Source organism: Anthonomus grandis, chromosome 12 (genome assembly GCF_022605725.1).
Source record: "Anthonomus grandis grandis chromosome 12, icAntGran1.3, whole genome shotgun sequence".
NCBI lineage: Eukaryota > Metazoa > Arthropoda > Insecta > Coleoptera > Curculionidae > Anthonomus > Anthonomus grandis.
The window spans coordinates 17,889,042-17,912,814 of NC_065557.1; the positions used below are offsets into that span (position 1 = coordinate 17,889,042).

The 23,773-nt window shown below is 31.9% G+C and overlaps 2 protein-coding genes across 2 annotated transcripts in view; one reads left to right on the top strand and one right to left on the bottom strand.

Annotated features, from left to right (window-relative positions):
* LOC126743111 (meiosis-specific nuclear structural protein 1-like) overlaps positions 1 to 21,867 on the top strand; it is a 31,960-nt gene extending 10,093 nt beyond the window's left edge. Inside the window, exons 7-9 of the mRNA XM_050450074.1 lie at positions 15,429 to 15,632; positions 20,503 to 20,687; positions 21,586 to 21,867. Coding sequence (XP_050306031.1) covers positions 15,429 to 15,632; positions 20,503 to 20,687; positions 21,586 to 21,733 — 537 coding nt within the window. The 3' untranslated portion in view covers positions 21,734 to 21,867. The remainder of the gene's footprint in view (positions 1 to 15,428; positions 15,633 to 20,502; positions 20,688 to 21,585) is intronic.
* Positions 87 to 14,063, bottom strand: LOC126743112 (calaxin-like). Its single transcript, XM_050450075.1, has 5 exons — positions 13,871 to 14,063; positions 13,207 to 13,388; positions 6,942 to 7,136; positions 2,676 to 2,786; positions 87 to 527 (listed from the first exon to the last, which is right to left on the bottom strand). Exons 1-5 carry the CDS (start codon positions 13,968 to 13,970, stop codon positions 342 to 344), a joined length of 774 nt encoding a protein of 257 aa, XP_050306032.1. The 5' UTR covers positions 13,971 to 14,063; the 3' UTR covers positions 87 to 341.
* Positions 21,868 to 23,773: the final 1,906 nt, after the last annotated feature.

Below are 23,773 nucleotides of genomic sequence, written 5' to 3' on the forward strand. Positions count from 1 at the left end.
TTTACATATTTATATAATTTTTTAATAATACAACTTTGTATTTTTTATTATGAGAATTTAATGTTTTGTTTTACGTTGTATTATATTTGTTTGTTTGAAATGTGTGTTTTTATTGCTATAATAAGTACCTAGGCTGATATTGAAAATAAGAAAATATAAATGACCGTCATTTTACATCCCTAAAGACATATTATAATTACTAAGTCATTACATTCTTTTGGCGATAACACTATATAGTCTTTGAACTAGAAAGACAATTCTGTTTAAAATTTTGATTTATTTATCGAAATATATTGAATTTTGAGTTACGTTTTCTGAAGCCCTTAAACAATTCAAATCTCTTACAAGGTCGAATCCGTAAACGTAAAGGTAGATAGAAAAGCATAAACGGCATGTCTGGTAGGTAAACATTGGCCAAAAGCTTCCAAAAGCATCGGATTTCTTAGGACAGACTGCCGGTAATCGTGATAAGATATTTTTCCGTCTCTGTCAATGTCCATTTTTTTCGTTACAACTTCTATCATATCCTACAATAAAAACGTCATTTATGAAAATGGGTAGATGATATAATAAAATGTATGTTTTTAAATTGTCATTTATTTTAAGACGTATCTTTTTCAGTATGTTGTCTATACCCGTGTATGATTCTGTAATAATAGTTCTGGTGAATAAACATGTTTTCTAAAACTTACTTCAAATTATTATTATCGAAGCAAAGTTACAATGCAAATCAAAAAATATCGTAATTTTTGCAAAAAGATCGATATGCCACTTTACGAGACTGGCTATTTATATTTTGAGTCTAATGAAAGAAAGTTATTTATTATTGAAATGGCTTTATTGTTTTTTTAGAGTATTCTCTATGAAGTCGCTTTTGCACGCGCTTGAACCAATTTTCGTAACGTTTCTATTCCTATTGAGGCACCTCCAAAAAATTGGTTCGAAACAACTTTTTTGTGTACTGAAAAACGTTGGACATGCAATTTTTTTTTGATAAACAAAGTTAAAAAGAAGTCACTTGGTACTAAATCAGGACTATTGGGAGGGTGCTCCATCAATTTAACATTTTGGCCAATCAAATAGGCAGTTGCTTCAGTGGATGAATGATCCTGTTTACCAAGCACTTCTGACAAACAAAGTCTTGGGTACCATTCAGAATTCACTATTCTACGTTGTTCTAATGGTAAAGCTGCCTCATGTCCAGTCATTCGAAAGGAACAGGCAATTATTTGCTTGCAAGAATCACTTTTGTCGCAATTCTTCATTTTTGGCCCGTCTTGGAAGACCGATACTTAATTTAGCTAGTTTGATTTTATTGATTAATGTGTTAATTAGGTTGAGGTCATAGTTGTTTAAAAATTTGTCTATAAAACACTCTGATTATATCTGGTTTGATTATTTTATACTGTCCTGTGAGCAACACGGCTACTTTCCTCTTTTAACTTACAAAGAAGGCTTATATTAAGCAAAAAGTAGTAATCGAGAAATAATTTGTAGTAGAAGCTAGAAAATGTAATAAAAAAATTAAGGTCATAACACATCTCAGACTAAAATGCCATTAAATACCATTGAGTATCGCTATAAAATTAAGCTCTTATCAGAAAAGCATATAAGAACGTCTGCAAGACCTAAAATCTGATTGTTTTTGAAAAATCACACCAAACTGAACAGTGTTAATTCATATTAAGCCTAGGTAACATTAAGAATCTGTAACTAACATATGTAATTAAAAAACTATAATGTAAAAGTTAATTTGAATCAAAGATGACAAATCGAGTCAAATGCGATATTTTAGCATTAGTTTAAAAAAAATATGCATAACCAACCGTACTTTATAACCTTAGTTAATATTTCTTATACATAATAAACTTAGATTCATATAAAATTGAATCTATAATTTATTTTTTAATATTCAGTACGTAAGGTTTGTGCTACTCCCTCAATTTAAATAACATCAGGTCAATTTTTTTTTACGTTGCATCCTTATACAAGATGTTCAGTAAATTGCTATTTTGTTTCTAACTCTTATGATCTGAATATATGTTATTCATAGCTTTTGATGCTTTGCAATTATATTTCTTGAGCATTTCTTTACATCAATTGATCCTAACTTTATTTTAAATTATGTGAATCCAACCCAAACAATTATTTTTTCGAAGCTAACAGCAGTTATTGATGCCCATCATACTAAACTTTAGCTAGTTTTGATCGGCCTACACGAGTTTCGGTGAACGTTGGCCACGATGGAGTTTGTTATCCTATCGTTTTACAGGCGTTATGGAGTTTCATCTCCAACTAAGGAAGTAATTTGATCGATCGACAAGTCGAAAATCGTAAAAATCATGCCAGAAAGAGTTTTTTCTCATCTCAAACTCAATTCTTTTCGTTGAGACAAAATTTTTGGGTTATTCGAAACAATACAAGTTGTGCTTAAATGATAAATTGAGAATTGTCAAAAATTGTCAAATCCTCCTAAAGAACTTAGTGTTGCCAAATTTAAATAGCACCCTGTATTCAAGAAACATACAAAAAAAAACAATTGCAGGGGCTAGTCTTCGATCCAAATATATTCTGTTTTCAGAAATTTACTTTAAAATCTTAAAATAAATTTAGCTCTATTGGCTTTAAATAAAAATGTATAAATTTCACATAAATATTTTGACCAAATATACTACCCTTGCTGATTCTTCAGCGTCTTCTTCCCCACTCTGACTGATTAGCGAGGTTCGAAGTAGGTGAAATATGGAATCTCTTGCTAAAATGCCATCACCCATTATGTCATAAACCTGTAACCAACGTAGATATAAGATTTAAACAATTGCGAAATAAAACACCCAATCAGAACGCAACTTTTTTGTAGAAGCTTAGTATTTTTGTTTTCGAACTATTACAGAAAAATTTGATAATTTTTAATTATTATTCAACTATAAAAAAATTAACAGAAAATGCAAAACATCTTAAATAACTGAATGTTATATATTTGTAGTTAGAATATTAAAATGCTTAACGTTAATGGTTCTAGTCGTATAAAAGTTGTTGAAAACAGAAGAATGTTTATGTAGCATAGCTAAAGATTAAATTAACAGAATTAGACTGATAATTCATCCATCATGCTTTTTATGGGTTTTAATTTTTAAGTTTAACCTTTTTTGACTTAATATTGATGAATACAGTTTAAAACATGTTCAAGTAAGTGAAAATATCTTTAGGTTATGTTTTACACAAATTTAAAAACTATTTAAAAGATTTTGCATAAAATCCAATATACAGTGTGGCCTGAATTGGGTATGGGTATCTTGGAAACTAAAAACTTTAAAATCTGTAAAAACTGCATCCCGGCATTCAGTTTAGATTTTTGACGTTTCAATTGTGAGGTACCACGATCAACGTTTTTTCTTATGGTGGTGTCGCGAAAAGGTGTTGGTTCAATGCGTCAGCTTAAGGATGGAAGGGTATAAGTTTGAATGAAAGTCTTCTTCCCGGTCCTAAATTTCAACCTGATATCAATAGTATTCTCCTAAAATTTCGCTTTTATGCTGTGGTATTTTCGGCTGATATAAAACAAATGTATTTACAAATTCTATTGACTCCTAAGGATAGAGATTTTCAACGGTTGCTTTGGCGTTTTGATTCCCAAGGCCCTCTTCAGGAAATCACTTGAACACCGTTACTTTTGGCGTAAGTTCCAGTCCATTTTTGGCCATACGTACTGTTCAAGAGCTAGCTTGTCAGGAGTCTCATAGATATCCAAATGCCTATGAAATTTTACGCAAACAAATGTTTATCGACGAATCTGTCCTGCTAATAAGATAAGCCCCAGCTTGCTCTATACATGAGGCTGTTTCTCTTCAGAAGGATCTTATTGGAATTTTGAAGTCAGGAGGATTCGAATTAAGAAAATGGGCGAGCAATTGCCGCACCCTCTTGAAGTCCTTTTTGCAAGAGGAATGTCAGATTCCCATAACCTTTGACAAAGAAAATTCTTCACCCTTAAAGGTTCTTGGCCTCCAATGGAACCCTTCAACTGATACTTTTTCATATACATGTCAACCATTCGACAAAAGTTGCACCAAAAGATACATTTTGTCAGAGATTGCCAGAATTTTTGACCCCTTGGGTTTTCTTTCTCCGGTTACTTTTTTCGCTAAGTGTTTGATGTAAAAGCTATGGTTGTCTAATTCAGGGTGGGATGATATCCCTGATTCTCATATCATCAATTCTTAGATGCGATTCAAGCTAGAGTTACCTGCTACATCAAACATTGTCTTGCCCAGACAGATTTTCGCTCAAAATAGTGTATGCTGTGAAATTCATGGATTTTCTGATGCCTCTGAAGCGGGATATGCCGCTGCTGTGTATCTGCGCACCAAGTTATGTAATAATACAATTGAAACGTTCCTAATAACTGGAAAATCGCGAGTCGCACCTCTTAAATCACAAAGCCTACCTCGATTGGAGCTTTTAGGAGCTACTCTTCTACCAGATCTTCTCGCTTTCGTAATAAGAACTTACTCATCTTCTCTCATCTAATTTCTATAAATGCTATTTTTGCATATACCGATTCCGCCGTAGTCCTCGCCTGGGTTTCGAGTTCTCCTCATCGTTGGAAGACTTTTGTCGCCAATCGCGTAGGCCATATTCAAGAAAATATCCCTAATGTTTCGTGGTTTCACGTTTCATCAGATGACAGTCCTGTAGATTGCGCAAGTAGAGGCTTAACGCCAAATAATTTAGTTAATCATCCATTGTGGTTTAGTGGTCCCACATGGCTTAAACTACCCAAATCGGACTGAAAATTAAATTCAAATTTTGCCAAGTCTCTTGATATTACCCAACAGATGTCTTGCAAGGAAAAACCCCTTGTTCTCTCAGTTGTAATCGAAGCCAACATTGTAGACGTACTTCTAGAAAACAAATCAAATTTACTTCAAATTCAGCGTATTGAATTAATATTATAAATTAATATCATATTCAGGCTATTGCAATCGATTAATTTTTAATTGTCGCAATAAATCGATTCGAATTTGTGCCTCTAAACTATCATCTGACGAAATGCAAGACGCTCTGCTTACTTTAGTAAAAAGATGTCAGGAGTCTTCTTTTGATCAATTAATATCGAATATATACGACAATAAACTTTTACTAAAGCCAAGTTTGCGATAAACTTGCCCCTTTTTTAGACCAAAAAGGTTATCTCAGGGTGGGCGGACGTTTACGTCATGCCAATATCCCGTTTGAGATAAAGTATCCTCTTCTACTTCCCCGTACTCATCGACTTACTGACCTTTTAATTGAAAATATTCATAAAGAACATTTTCACCCTGGATTTAATACTGTTTTGTATTTACTTCGTCAACAGTATTGGATACTTTCAGCTCGCAGGACCATCCAGTCTGTTTTATCAAAATGCATTCGCTGCTTTCGCCTTAAACCAAAATCGTATACCCCCTATATGGGAGATCTACCCTAATTTCGTATTTCACAATTGAAGTGTTTTTCGCATGTCACGTTAGACTATGCAGGTCCCATTAACATCTTTAGGAAGATATCGTGGTTCCAAGTTGTCTAAGACCTATATTTGCCTTTTCGTCTGCTGTGCTGTAAAAGCAGTACACATTGAGTTAGTATCGACCATATAAAAAAATCCCAAATTGTTGCAGCGACAGGCGGCCCTTTTGTTTTTTTGCTTAAATAAAAAGAAAATGGCTTTTTCCTTTAACAAGATGCATGACACTTAAAAATATTTGATTTTTATATAAAGAAATTATAAAATTAATTATTTGCTGAATTGGCCATCACTACGAAGACCTTTTGCCGTACAATTAATTTATTTATTAACTTCTTAACTATTATTCTATCGACGCTTATATAATTACAATTTTTTTTACTATTAGATAGCCAAAATGACGACCATTTTGATTAATGCATATTTCACGTTTTTTTTAAAACAGTTTAAGTTACAAGTTTTAGTATTGCATGTCCATTTTTGAAAATCAAAAGTTACTAAAATACTACCAAATTCAAACAAAAACTACAAAATACTAACAACAACTACATATAGTAAGTACGTATATAAAATTAATACCAAAGAACTCAATATTAACAAGGTAAAAAATAAAATCAAATGATTATATCAATATTTTGCAGAACTGTCAGCAAAATAACGTAGAAAACAAATAGGCAATTGTTGACGTCCGTAGTCATGGCTTTTTTAACATAAAAATAAAATATTTTTATGAAGTATCATATATTTCAAAAGAAAAAAAGTAGTTGATGCATTGCTCTCCAAAAGTTATCCTAATAATGTTTTTACAGATTTTAAAAATATAAAAAAAAAAATACAGCACTTTTTCGAAAATGCAACTTTTTGGTTTTTTCAAAATAATTTAAAAACGAAAAAAGATAAAATCATTAAATTCCCTACAACTTTCCCCATTTAACCAATTTTTTATCTCCCATAGTTTCCAAGACACCCCAAACATGTATACCCAATTTAGAAAATAGATTTGGAATCCCTAAAAGGAAAGTTGACTAAATACATAGGTAGGTGAAATTTCACATTCGATTCTTTATCGTTTCTGCTTTAATATTGTTAGGTCCAGGAGATTTTTTGCCTCAAATACTGACACGTCGAAAAACGTTTAAACTTCTTTTATCCCTTTCCGTCTGCTTATTGTATTCCAAGCCCGGAGGTTTTTGGTTTGGCAGATTTTGACATTCATTTGTAAATCGATTTATGTCTTAAAAATTGTTGTTAACATTATTTGTTGTTTTATGAGAAACGTTGAAAATTTGGTTTTCTTGAAACTTATTATTCTTAATTATGGTTTTGTTTTGTGTTTTATTAAAAAATATTTATTGAAGCTTGCCACAAACTAGTTGAATTATTCTTATCTCTTAAGTTAAGTTTTTTTAAATATTTACTCTATTTTAAATCTTACTGAGAAACAAAACTGAATTTTTTCCTCCAAAGTGCCTCTTAGGAATAATGAAAAGGCTTGTGCCCAAGTCTCCATTGATATGCATGCACTAGGGCCTTTGTCTAGAGCTAAAAACACTCGGTCCATTAAAGTATCGTCTGTCATATCTAAAGCGCAGTGGAGTACGTCCCGAAACTGGACTTTGGTTACACCTTCCTAAAAAGTTCGTACTTGTAGACTATACTTATTGAAGTTGCAAAGAAGAACGTTATTTCTCAAAAAACTATTTATCTTACAACATTGAATACACTAGAATAAACATTGGCTGCTTTGGATTGAGTGCAACATCTACACAGGGGGTAGAGGGATTATATTTTTGATTTATTTTTGATATATTAGATAAACATGTAAAAATAAAGTAATATAATAAATTATTGTAATTAGCAGAAACTGTATTGCATTCTTTAGTATAAAGCACAAGAAATAGTGAAATCCGTTTAATAACCAAAACTAGTTTGTACTAATAATTAATATTTTTAATTTGCCTTCTTCAAATCGTCAAATTTCTATACACACCGGCCACGCTGTAAATTTCGCTCAGAAATATTCTCTAGATAAAGCTATCTGGCAGCTGCGCTTGTTGTTTACGTTTAGATGGTGTACATTTTCGTTATAATATATTCGTACGTTTTGTTTTAGTATTAGAGGGATATTTTGAGTGATTTCACTGGTTTGTGTTAGAGTCTGATGATGATGAGTGAACTCATCGAAATGCATAACTCTTGACAAAAAATTGGCATTTTCATTTGTTAATTTAATTTAAAGTAAATTATAAAAGACGACATATCTCTGAAGTATCTATTGAGTATTGGATATCAAAATTATGCTTTTTTCCTTCTTTTTAGGAAGATATTAATAAAAATGTATAATTAAATATCTTTTTATAATGTGGTAAATTTTTCGCTTATTCAAACCAGTAAACACCGCAAAAATAATGTTTGTGAAGCTAGTGACCGATCAATATCCAGCACCTAAAATTGAGATCGCAGCATACATATGTCGTATGTCAGCAGCCTATTTATAGTCCGCGCTACATGTTATTTAATCGATATAATGCCCGTATCTCCTAGGCGCAATTCACACAGAACGGGCGTATGGCGGTGGCATGGGACTGGCATGAAGCTGGAATGGAGCGGACGTGGCGCGCACAATTCACATAGAAAGGGATTCAATGTGATTATTGTCATTTATTTGTTACGTACATAACTGTGTAGTAAAGTTACAATGCTTTCGGATGACGAAGATGATCAAGATATGTTGAACCTTGTAAATTTAGCTAACATTCAAAGGTAAAGGAGTTACTGAATACATCCCTTGTGGTTAGATAAAGAAAAAACTGGTGGTTCGTTTAATGTTATGCGGGAACTCAATATGTACCCTGAATGTTTTCAAAGTTTCTATCGAATATCTGTTCAATGTTTTTATAAAATACTAGTAAGGGTTTAGTAAGGGTTAATATCGAGAAGAAACCTACAAATTGAAGAGAACTTGTCAGTTCAGAGGAAAACTTGTTAATAACGCTGAGGTAAGTTGAAGAAAATATATTTAAGTGAATCTATTTCTGTTTAATCTAAAACAAAAAAAATAACGATAATGTTATCCTAATATTAATTATGGTATTGTATAAATTTACTCAAATGAAATTCATCCGTGTTTCTGTGCGGTACTGAATCTAGATTTCTATTTACCGAATCTTCAATCCAAGATTGAGAACTATCCATTGGGATAGTAGAGGCTTCAGGAATGGTTGAGGATAGTATTTGCTCGGCTAAATTCAAAATTTCAATTTTGAAACGCCGTTTCTGAACAGAATTCATGGACTTAAAAACGCCAAGTCTGGGTCAGGAGGATCGATTGTGGCATTCGTTTTCGTGCTGTTTTGGATCTCCAGCAATTGTTGCTTTTTTTCAAAGTACTGGTAAGCTTGCTGGTTGAGCTCATTCTGTAGTAGTGTTTTAGGTGCTCTCATTGCTATCAGTTGATCTTCGATAGACGTACTGGAAGATGGTAGAGGTGACCGAGAGGAACTACTGGATTGTCTTTAAACTCATTAGATTGTGACCCCGTTTCAGCTGCGTGGTGGCTCGATGATGCGTCGGCAGTCTTGATCCACGTTGCTCTTACAAGACTTCAAGAAAGGATCCAAAAAGGAGAGACGTGGGGCCAAATAATATTCATTGACTCGTTTTGTTCCTTGTCCTGATTTTATTTTTAATTTGGCCTTATATTTTGAGTAGCTTCCTCGTATGTTTTTCCAGCGGTCTTTACACTCGGTTACTGAAACAAAAGTATAATTTCTAATGTAAATACTAATTTAAACATCTTTTGTTAATAAACACGTACATACTTACCATTTTCATTGAATTTATTTGATATTTTTTCCCGTGCTTGATCTTGTGCACTTCTATTATACTATGCTTGATCTTGTGACCTTTTATGGTCGTATAGAACTGCATACTGTTGCACGTCTTCACAGAACTCGTATTAAATAAATATTCATCTCGCATTTTACCAAATAGACAAAAAGAAGCAATATAAACCGCTGTTTGGTATATGGCATTTACCACTAGTGTAGGCCACTCGTGGCGTCGAAGTGACGTTGCGGTGGCGTGACTTATCACGCCTGTGCCACGCCATTTCTATCTGTATTGCCCCATAAGCGAACATGCAAGTGGCACATGCGTCTACCACGCCACCCCCATACGCCCGTTGTGTGTGAATTCCGCCCTAGAATTCCCAAGAAATTTTAATATTTTTTTTGTCCAAACATTAACAATCAATAGCTAAATCGATTTATGGTGGTTACAAACCTCTACAAACTAAGGTTTTTTTATAAACATTAATTAATAAGGTCGAATGTTAAATAAATAAAAAAGGCACTAACTCCCAAAGGATTTGGATAACTTTTTTATAATACATAATAAATTTTAAACCGATTTGAGATGCTTGCAAATCTCTACAAACGAGTTTTTGGATTAAAAATTCTTCAATTGTTTAAGTATTCAACTTCTAAAGGAAGTTTATAAAAGTTAATTAGTGACCATTCTATTATATCAATTTCTATAGACCAATCGAATCGAAGGAATAGCCATTGGATATAGTAATTTATACTAGATCTTTTAAAAACCTATAGATGCAATAAACTTCAGGAAGAACTGCTTACATGCAATTGGAATAGAAATAGTTTAGATGTTGACTTACTAGCTAGTACTTTTGTCACAGATATTAGAACAATTCTTGACAGTATGTGCCCAAGGATTAAAATTATGCAAAAACAGAAATATGTCGATAAAAAATGGATAATTCAAGATATAAGGGAGCAAATGCCGGAGAGGGATCGATTATATAAAAGGGCTGCTATAGAAAATAACGACAACATTTGGAATGAATAATATAAGAAATAACATAGTAAGCAAGATAAGAGTAGAAAAGGACAGATTTTTTGCGAGGACCGTAGATTTAAATAAAAATAATCAAAAAGAACTCTGGAAAAATCTGAAGACGCTTTTGCCAGAAAAAAAAACGAAAACATGCCTAATGAAATAAAGTTTGAAAATTAAATCATTACACAGGAGGATGATATTGCACATAGATTTAATAATTATGTCGTGAATAGTATTGATCTTATTCTTGCAGATATTCCACCAGCAGCAAATGGTCAAACATATTTCATTGGACCACCTACAGTCCATAATACCTTGACACAATTTAATAAAGTTTCTATGACTAAAATAAAAGAAATACTTAAAAATCTAAAAAACGTTGGTGGTGGGGAGAGTGGCATTTCTAAGCAGGTTCTTTGCGATGTTGCTTATGTTGTAGGTGATCGTCTTTTGGATATTATCAATACATCTTTAAGTACTGGGTTTTTTTTTACCGTTGTTCCTGTTCCAAAAGTGCAAAACACTAAATTGTGTCATGAATTTTGGTAAATTAACACCGTACCTATTTATGAGAATCTCCTTGAAGTATGTGTTAAGGAACAGCTACTCGAACATTGTAATATAAATAAAATAGTTGTACCTAACCAATCGGGGTTCCGTGAGAATCACTCATGTGAGTCTATCATTATTAATATAGTTGATAATTTTCTCAGGGTCCTTGACTCTGATAATCTAGTACTTGCTGTGTTTTTGGATTTTAAGAGAGCGTTTGAAACCGTGAGTAGAGAAATGTTAATTAGGAAATTAGAACTGTTAGGCCTTAAACATAATGTATTGAAGTGGTTTCAATGTTATCTAAGTGGTAGAGTTCAGCGAGTCATGTACAAAAATAGTTCATCTGAAAGTGTTAATGTAAAAAAAAAGCATGGTGTGCTGCAGGGAACGGTCTTGGGCTCCTAGCTATTTTTATTGTATGTCAACGATATGATGGAGGTAGTCAGGGGGTGTAATGTGGTGTTGTTTGCGGACGATATAATGTTTTATGTGGTGGGTAAAGACATTCATCAACTGCAACAGGTCATGAACGTTAAACTCAATAACTTATTCATCTGGCTTTGTAGAAATAAACTAAGTTTAAATACAAGTAAATCCAAGTTTTGTATATTTGGCAAGAGATCTTGATTAAGTTCTATAGACATGGGCAATATACAGATTTCTGTGAATGGTGAAAGTATTATGTATGCCAAAGAAATTAAACATTTGGGAACAATTTTCGATGCCAATCTGAATTTCCATGCTCATGCAGATTATGTAATGAGAAAATTTTCAAAAAAAGTTTATCACAAGAATTGGAAAAAATTTGTCAATGTACATCAAACTAAAATATTACAATGCCATTGCTCTTCCTCATTTACACTTCTGTTCAATATTATTGTTTAACTTGCCATAGTATAGAATTGACCAACTGGAAAGAATTCAAAATAGGGCTATGAGACTGATTCTAAATTGTAATCGTTACACGCCTATTGTCTCTATGTTGGGTGTCACAGATATGTTGTCTATACATCAAAGAATTTTGTATAACATCTATTTGTTTATTTTTAAATTAAAACATCAGATGCTCCCCGATTATATTTTGTAATAAATTAAGAGTTTTTGAAGATATACATAACTGTAATACGAGAAATCGTATAGACTTCATACTGGTCGACAGATGTTGCACAATCCAAATGCATAGTTCAGTTCTATACAAAGGTTTAATTCTATTTGACAACTTGCCTGCTAACATCAAAAATTGTATTACTCTGAATCAATTCAGAGGGCTCTTGAGAGAATTTATTATGAATAAGTAATATTGTGTTTATGTTATTTTAATTATGTAGTGTATTAAGTTTTACTATAGTGTGCATTGTTTCCGTTCCAATCATCATCTTGATTGTGGGTTTATCTGTTGACTGGGTATTTTTGGGCCAACCGGGATACTGGTTACAGCTTCTTGGAACTACCGAAGCGTTTCTAAGTGTTACACGTGGGGACCAATGTGTCTGGTCAGCAAGGTCAACCAAGCTCCAAATGTGTGTCATCGACTGCTTGCAACCGAACCGACTCGATCAACCTGAGTCGACATTATTTTTATTATTATAAGGCAAGGCAACATCAATTAACTGTGCTTTTAATAAGTGGGGCAAGGAAATAATGTTTAGGTTAAGTCTAGTTTTAATTTATGGTCTACCTCTGGCAGGATATTTCTGGAACCGGGATGCTGTTTCTGGATTACCGAGACCATCCATGGACAAACCGGAGTGTCCTGATACAGTTATGGCCAACTTATACTTTTACTTTATTTTTCATTTATGTTTTTATTGAATGTAGCTTTTTGTGCTAAATAAAGATATTATAGATATTATTTATTTATTTATAAATAACACCGGGCGCAGATTATAAATAGGATACTGGCAAATATTTAATATTTTTTTATTCTTAAAAGTTTGTTGATTAGTCTCAAAGTATATATTATTAGTTAGCAAATAAAAGAAAATTTTAAAGAGCATATTTTTTAGCTACTTCCAAATTCAACACATTAAAACAATATTAAGTCGATTAAAAAAAATATAGATTGTATGCAAAATTGGAAAATCAATTTGACAAATTGTCTGAGAGATGATGCACTCAAACACCACGCCTATGGTCTTTAGTATTTAAGCTTATTCTAGGCATTCAATATTCTAGGGGGCCAGACGTAAACAATTGATCAACTAAATTAAGATAAAAGGTTGTTTAAGCCTGAGTTCTTTTTGTATTGTGAATGCTATATCTAAATATCTTTTATTTTATGAGCTTACCTGCTTTGGGTTAGTTGCTTTTCCCTCTTTCCACATTTTATAGTAGATTAAAAGTAAACATTCAAGTTCCATAAAAGAAAAGTGAAGTTTTTTTTCAAGCCTTTGTATTAGGTATTGCTGTTTTTTCTTAAACCGAGTTTCTTCCATTGAGTCCATGGAAAGATCCAATTGTCCAGACATTCCTATAAATATTTTAAGTAGGTACCCCGAGATTGTATAACCGATCCTAAAGACTCGTTTACATACAAGCCTGTGTAAAGTAGCCCTTTTTTCAATAATATAAAATTTTAGATCCGACTTAACATATAAAATAAAATATAATTCTATTAAGCATGAAAAGCGAGAACTGATATCGAAAAAATAAAAAATGTATTACATAATTTATAGAACGAAAGTTAGCACGGTGAGTTAAATGAAAAAACTTATCATTTTATAAAGTAAGAGGATTTTTTAAATTTTGCAGGCAAATATTTTTTTAAATAGTTTATTTTTCTTAAACGCATTTATGCTTTACTATGTTTATGTTTAATGTACGTTTAAAATGAAAGAGCATTATTACAAAACATTCTAATTTGTTCAAGCGTATATTTTGTTCATCTAATGGTTACATTTACTTTATTTGAAAAATGTTCAATTTCTTTTTAAATATGTACTTGTAGCTTACCTCTGGCGACATTTTCCCTTCTTTGTCTTGCGACTTTTTTTCGTAAAAAGGCTTCTCTTGCTGTAGAGACAATTTTAAAGACATTTAGGAAGTTAGCCATGATAACGTAATTTATTAAGTTTTGGGAGTTTTTCTATGAAACTAATAAAAAAAAAATTATTAAATGAATGTCAGATTATCAAGTAGTGACATTCAAGACGTCATTTATATGCTTGTCATGTAAATTCGTAGGGTTCATAAAAATCTTTTAAATGGGGTGTTATGGTTATTATGCTAGGCTATTTTAAAATTAAATTTATTTGGAAAGGTGGTTTGCTTTTTTAATATATTACTATACTTTTCAAGTAATTAAGTTTATTTAGTAAAAAATTAAAATAAAGGACATTTTAATGTAGCTACTGAAATATCCATTATATAACAATAGTTTTATTTTAATTAAAATGGTCAATTAAACTCTTTTTTTTTTAATATTTGTCAAAGAATCCGTAGCTAATTTTAAGCAGATGCATATCTAATTTCAAAATTTTTTCAAATATTTTTGAATAGTTTACATTTAGAAATAGTTAGGACCTAAGAAATTTTGCATAAAATATATATTGTTTCTATTATGTATTAGTTTAGTCGCTCTCGATTTCCATTAATTGAGAAAAATTCTCGAGAATCTACTTTAAAAAAAAATCGATTTTGCATCTTTTAAACATTTTATCTTTAAAAGTTAATTTATCAATTGTCTTGAAATATATCACCAAACAGTTAAAACTCATCTAAATTAAGTATTAAAAGATATTAATGCTTAGTAAATATTGGGACATGATATTAGTTTTAAATATTATAATTCAGAAAGACACAGAGGTCTTATCATTCAGGAAAAATATGGAAGGTAATGCAGAGAAACCTAAAATATAAAACTTGATTTCATAGTTGGCAATTTTTTTTCCGAAGAAAGGCATAAGGTTGATTATATTGGGGCCCTTAATTTCAATGAAAATTTTATTGGAAATGAATATGTTTTTTATGAGTTTAATAAACTAGTGGTGATGGAACGAACTATCTTCTATTGAGCTACGTTATCATCTTTTAAAACATGTTAGAAAATTTCAAGTTATACAATAATGCACGCATGATAATATTTAAGTTAATTACAATTTATACAGTTATGTATAAATTCAATTAAATGTAGATACTTCAATCCTCGATTTATATTAAATTAGACCTAATAAGAATATTAACTATAAGAGTAGTAACGTTGTCATTAATCTTTAATTACATTATAAAGTTTTTTTAAGAGAATATGCAGAATCCAAATTATTGAGTCCAAAAATCGAAAAAATAATCGAAATGTTGCCCCATTTTTTACTTATAATTTTTTTAGACCTGGAAAGATCATTCTCAATTTAAATAAAAATAAAATTCCCCGTATTTCTTTCAAAACTGGTTTTCTAGTGAAGCTTGTATATTCTGTCAAATATTTTTTTGATTAAGTTTTATTAATGCCTTAATTTTAAATTAAAGGTAGTGAATAATAGAAATTTTTTTAATACTTTATATCCAATATTAGGAAAGAAAAAAAGAGCGGGACGAAATATTGCAAGAGCTTATGCTTGAAGAGCAAAAGGAGGCTGCCGATCAAAGATTTAGAGAAGATGTGGAGAAGCAAGTACGTTTGAAACTGGAAATAAGGAAATCTCTAGACGCTCAACTGAGAGAGAAAGAAGAAAAGATAAAACAAGAAGCTGCTGAAGATGCTAAATACAAAGAACAGGTAACGCATACAATAATACAAGCTTATGTACATATAATTGTACCCAATTTTTTTAACAATTTTCTTCCTTCTTAATATCATTTTGATTATTCTTTCTTACGACCTTAAAGTCAGTAGAGTCTAAGTGTGATTGAAAATTTGCAATTGGAAGTTATTTACCGATTAAGTATTAAGTACAGTGATAATGTAGATTTGGATGCCAAACAGACTACACAGAATGCTAGGCATAATTTACTTTGGACACCTGTCAAACTCCTGTTTTTTTACTTGTCACAACTATATTGCCACCTGCTATTTACATTGTCAGGTTCTTTGACAGATCGCCAATAAATTATGTCTGGCGGCGACTATACCCTTATACCATCTTTAATCATCAAGATATTTTCTATAGCTTAAATGTAAATACGAAAAACAAATGAAAGGGAATGTATGCTGCTCGCTGCTTTCAATAATACACTAATTCAATTTACAGTCGCAGTCATAAATCACTGGTGACGAAGTATAGTGTGCAAAAAGTTAACCTTAAGAGGAATATATTAATCACGTCGTACGTAACAGTAATTTTAGTTAATGAAAACTTAATTACTTTCTTCTCTAAAACGGAAATAAGAGAAAGCACAATATGCTCTTGTGACAACAGGAGCATGGATGACTTGCATTATTGGCTTTTAACGAGAGGACATATAAAAGTTAGATGTCTTTCGTAATATATAATATATAATATACAGATCGTGTTATCGTGAGCTACGTATTACCCAAAATAATGACAACACCGCTTCGTTGCGGCTTGCAGGCGGCGGAATTTTTCGTTTTTATTTTTTGAACCGGGAGTCAGCAGACTGTAGCGGGGGTACTTACGTACTCGCCGTATGTCCACCCTCTAACCTTTGACGCCGCAGGGTATCCGTCAACCCCCCTCACTATTTCTTTACAGTTATAGGAGAAAAAGTTGACAAAATGCCTCGGGCGTCACTCTAAGTAATTAAAGGAGCTTAGAGTCCCCTCTAGCCTCTCGGGTAAGCCTTTAGACAGTGAAGAAACCAGGTAGAGATTGAAAGTAGACTGTCCGGTTATAATGAGATCTTATTGCTCTTAATATTTATTATTACAAATACTAATAAGTAACAGGTTTGGTTGCTTAAAACTAAATGAACAAAAGTGTCCTTAAAATCTAACAATCCCCATTACCAATTTCTATGATTAAGCACAGGCAGTTATTTGGAAAAAATGTACCGGAAAATTCGGCATTCTATTAATGACGCAAAATAGTATGATTTAAGGGACGGGGTTATGATGTTTTGTACAAGCGGTTACGGATGACATTCGTTAAGCAAAGCCGGAAACTCAACACCAATCAAGCGAAGCAATCTCAATCAATCGGTCAACATTTACCTCTGCTCTGTTGCTATACGGATAGTAATTATGACATCACGGACTCGGTTATTACTTGTCTCTCACCACTTTGCGAAGCCAAGGAATAATTAATAAACGCGGCTACTGCCTGCCCTACAAAACACGAAGAAAGATAATGTCCAAGCAGTAGTTTTCATCAATTAAACGGAACGGTACGGCCGCGGACAGAGCAGAAAATAAAAAGTCAACAGTAAAAATTATCAATTAAATACAAAATAAATCCGCAGTGAATATTTCTCTGGCTGCAAACAAGAATGTAACTTTTCGCGAACGGAACTAATGAAACGTTGGTTTAATCACTCATTTACTACCTGCCCTACAAAACATGAAAAAAGATAGTGTCCAAACCACAGTTTTAAAAGTTCATAAAGCGGAACGGAATCAATATGAATATTCTAATAATTAATCACAGATAAAAACTCACAGCCGAAAAATAAAATACCACCGTCTTCCAAGCTTGTAAAAATGGTAACTAAAATACCGTAACGCGGGTAATTTTACGATAATTTCATTAATGTAACCCGCTTACTACCTGCCCTACAAAACACGAAGAAAGATAGTGTCCAGGTAGTAATTTAACAAAAACGCGCTGCTGTCTGCCCTACAAAACACGAAGAAAGATAGTGTCCAGGCACCAGATAATAATATTCGCGACTTTGGCTTGCCCTACAAAACACAAAGAAAGATAGTGTCAGCTCTCAAAACCGGGTATTTCTAGGTGAAAACAGCGGGACAAAAGCTGGCTACATGTGTACAAGAAAACCGGCTTTTCAGGAAAACCGCGGGAAACTGGAACATGATTTATATTACATTTTGCCACACCGGGCATGCCCCTTCATTTAACAGGGCTTCCCAAGGTAGGTAAACCTTGAAACTTGCAAAATAGAACATGTAAAAAATGCAACAGCATGAAAGGAAAATTTCATGAAAATAACCGGAAAACTGGAAGCATAGTGATGAAAACCGTCTCAGTTTTAGGCATTTGTGGTTCTTTATTATCCTAAGAATAACCAGGGCTGAAAACAATAAGACCAGAGACTACAACATAGTCAACGGAGAACTAGACATAACCTATAAGAAATCAAACCTTTCCAGGATACTATCAGGCTAGAAACCTCTTTAAGTTGGTTTCTTTATGTATATTTACAATTATAAACCCCTCATGACTCACAGGTAAAGCTTAAAATGTATCTTTTTGTTATGTAAATTATAAATTTAGAGGTTAAAATGTTAACAGAACAAAATTATCTAAGTTGCCTTATAAAAGACTGCCTGGGCTTACCCTTATTACTATAAAATAAAGACAAAATCTTGTAACTTCGTTACAAGACCTCACTTTGCTGTGTTACTGCACGTTGTAATAATAATTTTTGAGCGTTATTTTCGTGTTTTTTTCACTATGGCTGTTTATACCCCTTCCGAAAGAGTTCAACTAATTAAATGGTTTTATGGAGGCAATTCGGCAGTACAATGTAGAGATTTGTTTTCAGTGACATTTGAGAATAGACCGATTCCTTGTGCAAAAACGGTTTTAAATGTGGTTACAAATTTTGAGACATCTTTTGGTCTTCAAAATTGTAAAAAATGCCACACAAAACGTCAAGAACCATCTGTTGAAGTGGTCCAGGATATAGAACGGCGGGAAGAAATGGTTTGCCTAGAACTTGATTCGACACGGTCCACTAGAAGTGTTGGAGAGGAACTGGGAATGAGCAATAAAACTGTTGCTCGTATCTGGAAAAAATATGGGTACAAATGTTTCAAGTATTCAAAAACTCAGGAAATATTTCCTGAAGACCAGTGGCGAAGAATGGAATTTTGTGAAACCATGATGGAAAAGGCAAATGAAAACGAATATTTTTTTTTAAATATTTTGTTTTTTGATGAATTTTCTTTTCCATTACATGGCAAGCACAATCCTTCCATTGTTCGTTATTGGTCTCAGGAAAACGAGCACAGAAGTTTTCAGTTTCGTACCCAGTATCGTCAGACATTGAATGTTTGCGCAGGTATTTTGGGCGACAATGTTATAGGGCCATTTTTTATTGATGGCACTTTAAACGCCCAAAAGTACCTTGAGTTGCTGCAAAACCAAGTTCTTCCTCCATTCAAATCCTACCTGATGTAGACGTGGGATCGGTTTATTTTCAGCAAGATGGATGTCCTGCTCATAACGCGGCTAGGGTAAAAGAATTTTTAACAAATACTTTTCCTAACCGCCTTATTAGTGGGACTGGCGATATTAAATGGCCTCCTAGATCTCCAGATTTGTCTCCAAATATCTGTGGGGTTACCTTAAGCAGATCATTTACAAGCATGAATTTAGTAGGCCAACAAATTTAGAGGAGTTGCGAAATAAAATTGTCGAAGGCGCCAATTCCATTTTACCTGAAACTCTTTTGGAGGTACGAAATAGCTTTTACGATAGGTTAAGTTTTTGTTTTACGAAAGAAAGTGGTTTATTTGAGCCTTTTATTTAAAAAATGATATGTTGTTAAGTTTGTTTATTAGACTTTTATTTCGGATTTTTTATTATATTTTTATCAGAGTTGATATTTTATTTTTTATTAGAATAACGCTTTAATTTTCATTATGCAAAACACAGCATAATAAACATTTTAAGATTACAATTCTATGCGGGTTTTACACATTGTCTGTAAAACCCGCATTAGAATAAATATTTTAAAAATGCCTGGATTTTCGCGTAATATTTTGGGACATTTTGTCGCCAAACGACAGCTCCCACGAAAGTCAGATGTTTACTAATCCCGTCCTCGGGGCGGTGCTCTGTCGCAGGCACTCGTACACGCGCGACGTTGCAAAATTTCGCCTCTATGCGGTTTCCTATAAGTAACGAACGAAAACACGATCGGTATAAGGGTATTTAGCGGCGAAAAAATTAACCTTTTTATTAAAAAAGGTTTTTCTCCGTCAATATATTTGTACCTATATTGTTCTAAGCTAATTTTAATTTTTTGTTTATGGTCCAATCCTAAGAAAAACGCTTTTTTTTTTAATTGCTACATTTTTGTACACTGTAATATTTGTATATTGTTTCTGTAAATATGGATCATAATCAAAAAAATTGGAATTTTCATGATTTCATTCTCTTCGGAATTATGCCAATTGTACAATATAACAAACTTCTTACTAAAGCCTATCCATTAAATACAAATGACATGCGTATATGAACAAACGGCATATAATTTGGTTTTCTATATTCATGTTTTACTCATCTAATAGTTGTAGAAAAAATATAGCCTAATATATGTGCGTAATTCAAAATTTTACACTCGTAGAAACCTCTTTGCTTGTCTAGAATTTTGCTTATTCTGCACTTGTTATAGAATATACTATTTTTACATCGCAAGCAGACAATTAATTCAATTCCATTTCCATTACATTTACTGCTACAATTCCTTTAATATTTGCATAATATTTTTTTTTATTTTTAAAGCTGCTTAATAAACTAGCAGAGGATGAAAAAATAGAACAAATGTCAGCGCAAAAACGAAGAATGAAAATGCTACAACTAAGAAGGGACGTTGAACAGATGATGACTGACAGACGGCAAAAGAGAGCTGAAGAAATGCAGTTGATGATTCGATTACAGGAGCAAGAAGAAAAAGAAATGGAAGATAGGTACAGTATTATTTTGGTTTATTACGTCGTTTAAGTTTTAAAACTGGTTTAAACTTTATATTTTATTAAGATAAAATATATATTTTTTTACAATAAATTATTAATCTATCAGCCATTTTTAGCTAAAAAATACGCAGCTTTATTGTTTTATTAAATTCGATTGCCACTATTTCAATTGTAACTGACTTATTAGATGATGATAACATCAATATGAACAACAAGAATTATTTTATAGTAGGTTAAAATGCCTTTAGGGCAATATTTATAATTGTGTAAATAGTAAAAGCAAAAAATTAGGAAAATTAAATGCAGTCTCTTCACTCACTAATATACTTAAAAATAGTTTTTTTTTTACAAAAATCTGGAAGTTATTTTACAAATGTTAGAAAAAATATGTTATTTACATAACGAACGAAAATAAACTTTTATATTAAATGCTTCAAACAAAAATAAAACTTAAAAACGTAATAAATAATTATGTAAAGTCTCCTAAAATAACAGAGAACATTTTGCAGTAAATGATGATTTTTTCCCTTAACTTACTTTTGAAAAAAAACTTGCTTGTATAAGGTTTTATAAAACAATGTTAACTAAAATCCCTTTATGATTAAAAAAATAATATAATTAATTTGTTAATTGAGAAGTGTCAATATTCCTCAATAAAGATATTCAATTCACCTTCATATAATTATAGACACTAGAAGCCCTCTTACGGAGTTAGAAGTAATCATCTATGTGTTATTAGTTATCCTGGTGAAAGTATAGGACTTTCCAAATCAATTTCACGATATAACTGAAGTTAGGCATTTTTACTTGTCACTTTTCCTCTAGATAAGCGATCTACATTATTTACCTTAACAACCAACCAAATGATTGGATTTTTTTTCATTCATTTCAGGAGGAAGATAATTGAAGAAGAAAGAATTGTGCTGCTTAAGGACCATGTTAAAAATCTCATTGGGTACTTACCTAAAGGACTGCTTAAACCTGAAGATTTGCCATATATTTGCGGTGACTATTCCCAGTATGCTGGAAAATCTACCTAACGAACTACTACTTATTAATTTACGACTGGTTTTTATGCACAAAGCTACAAAGTTGCATTTTTTATGTTTTGTATTAAAATCGCCTGTGATGTTACTATTTTAAAATTATTTATTAAACATTCTACTATATATCAGTTTTAGTATCTTTTTAGCTTATTGGTGATAAACCGAATGATTTACAATTAATTTGAGGCCACGCTTGGGAGTATGTTTGGCATTAATTAATAAAATGTTTTACCGAATAACATCGGTTTAATGGTTAATTTAATAATTTGTAAGCATTCCAGCTATCGGCCACTTACACTACATTTTCCCACAGATATAACGAGACAAATAAAATAAGTTGTTATTCTCGGTGTATCTGGGATTTTTTTCAATAATAGGGTTTTTAGAAACTACATACATATGACTATTACTTAACAAATGATGCTTATTTAAATAGTAATCATTATTAACAATGATGATTACTAAACTAAAAATACTATTTCTTTTGGTTTAAATGAGTTAAAAATCTTTTAGGTTGATCCGGTAGATTAAAAAATAGGCAGGCAGTAATTATCATAGAGCTGTCGTTATAGGGACTATGAGTGGAACTTAGTAAATTTATGAAGAAATTTATTTAAATTAAAATTTACCCACTATTACTTAAAAGTACGAACTTAACCCTATCCAGTTATCGGCCTACCATGTTGCGTCTAATAAGCCCTCTGCCTATTTTAAATCGTTGACAATTAAAAAGGGAGAGGGACAACAGTGACCGATAGTACGAATTTACCAACTGATATACTGAAAGTTCATTTATTATTTATTTTAGGATAATATAAGTATTAGAAAACGATCTTTTAGCTTTTTGTATTTCGTAGTCTTCTAGTTTAAATGTTGCTTTAGCATTAACATGGCCATTATATACACAAGTTATATCAATTTTGATTAAAATGTTTTTGACAATGAAAATAATTAACCATTTTAACCAAACCAACTTTAAAAATTAAAAGGTCAAAAAGCCTAACAGAATTAAACATACATTAAAACTACAAAATAAACTAATAAAACAGAGGGAAAAAATAAAAAAGTCTCGGTCTCAAAATATTTTTTTATATGTTGCGAAGGTTACATGTTTCGCTTAAAAAAGCATCATCAGACCTTATAAACTAGTAATAACACTCACGAGATCACCTGCGCAGTACTGACAGTATGATATCTGATAATGCTTTTTTTAAGCGAAACATGGGACCTAAAAAAATATTTTAGACCAGACTTAGGGTTTTTTATTTTTTCTCTACTTACGTAGGTCTCTTTGAGATAATGGACGAGTTCTTTTAATTTAATAAAACAGTCGAAAAAAATGCCAAAGATCAGGTGTCTACTATTAAAAAGGTATTAAGGATACTAATTAGTTTTGCCGTGGACCTATCGAACCAACAATTGGACAATAGCAAATAATAACTTTTCATTCTTATTAAATAAAATGTCTTTTTATGTTTATAAATCTTTAAATTTTAATTGCTTCATAATTGATTGAATTAAGGTCGTAAAATCTTTTGAATTAAATAAAGAGGTCTTTAATTTTTTTAGAATTTTGTTAAATATACAAGCTGAGTGTAATTGCCTTCGCCCGACCATATTAAACGATTGTCATGTAGTTGGTGAGAAATATAAGATTTTCATTACTTCCAGACATTAAACCAAGACAACTGTAACAACTTTAAATACTATGTAGTCCTATAATTTAAACTATACATTAATAGATCTGGACAAATTAAAATACAAACACTATAACCTATATAATATTTCGTGTTGTTTCATGTAGCATTTTTTTTTAAATTGAAGATGACGTGAGAAGCAATCAACAATAAACAAACAATGCACAATTCTATTTGTTTTTTAGGTTAACTGTATTGTAAGTATATATACAGGGTGATTCATTAATATTGCACGAAAATGAAATGCCGGTTTTTTTGGGTTAAATTATGACGAAAAGTTCCTATAAACATATGTCCGAAAGTGCTTCGTTTCCGAGATACAGGGTGTTCAAATTTT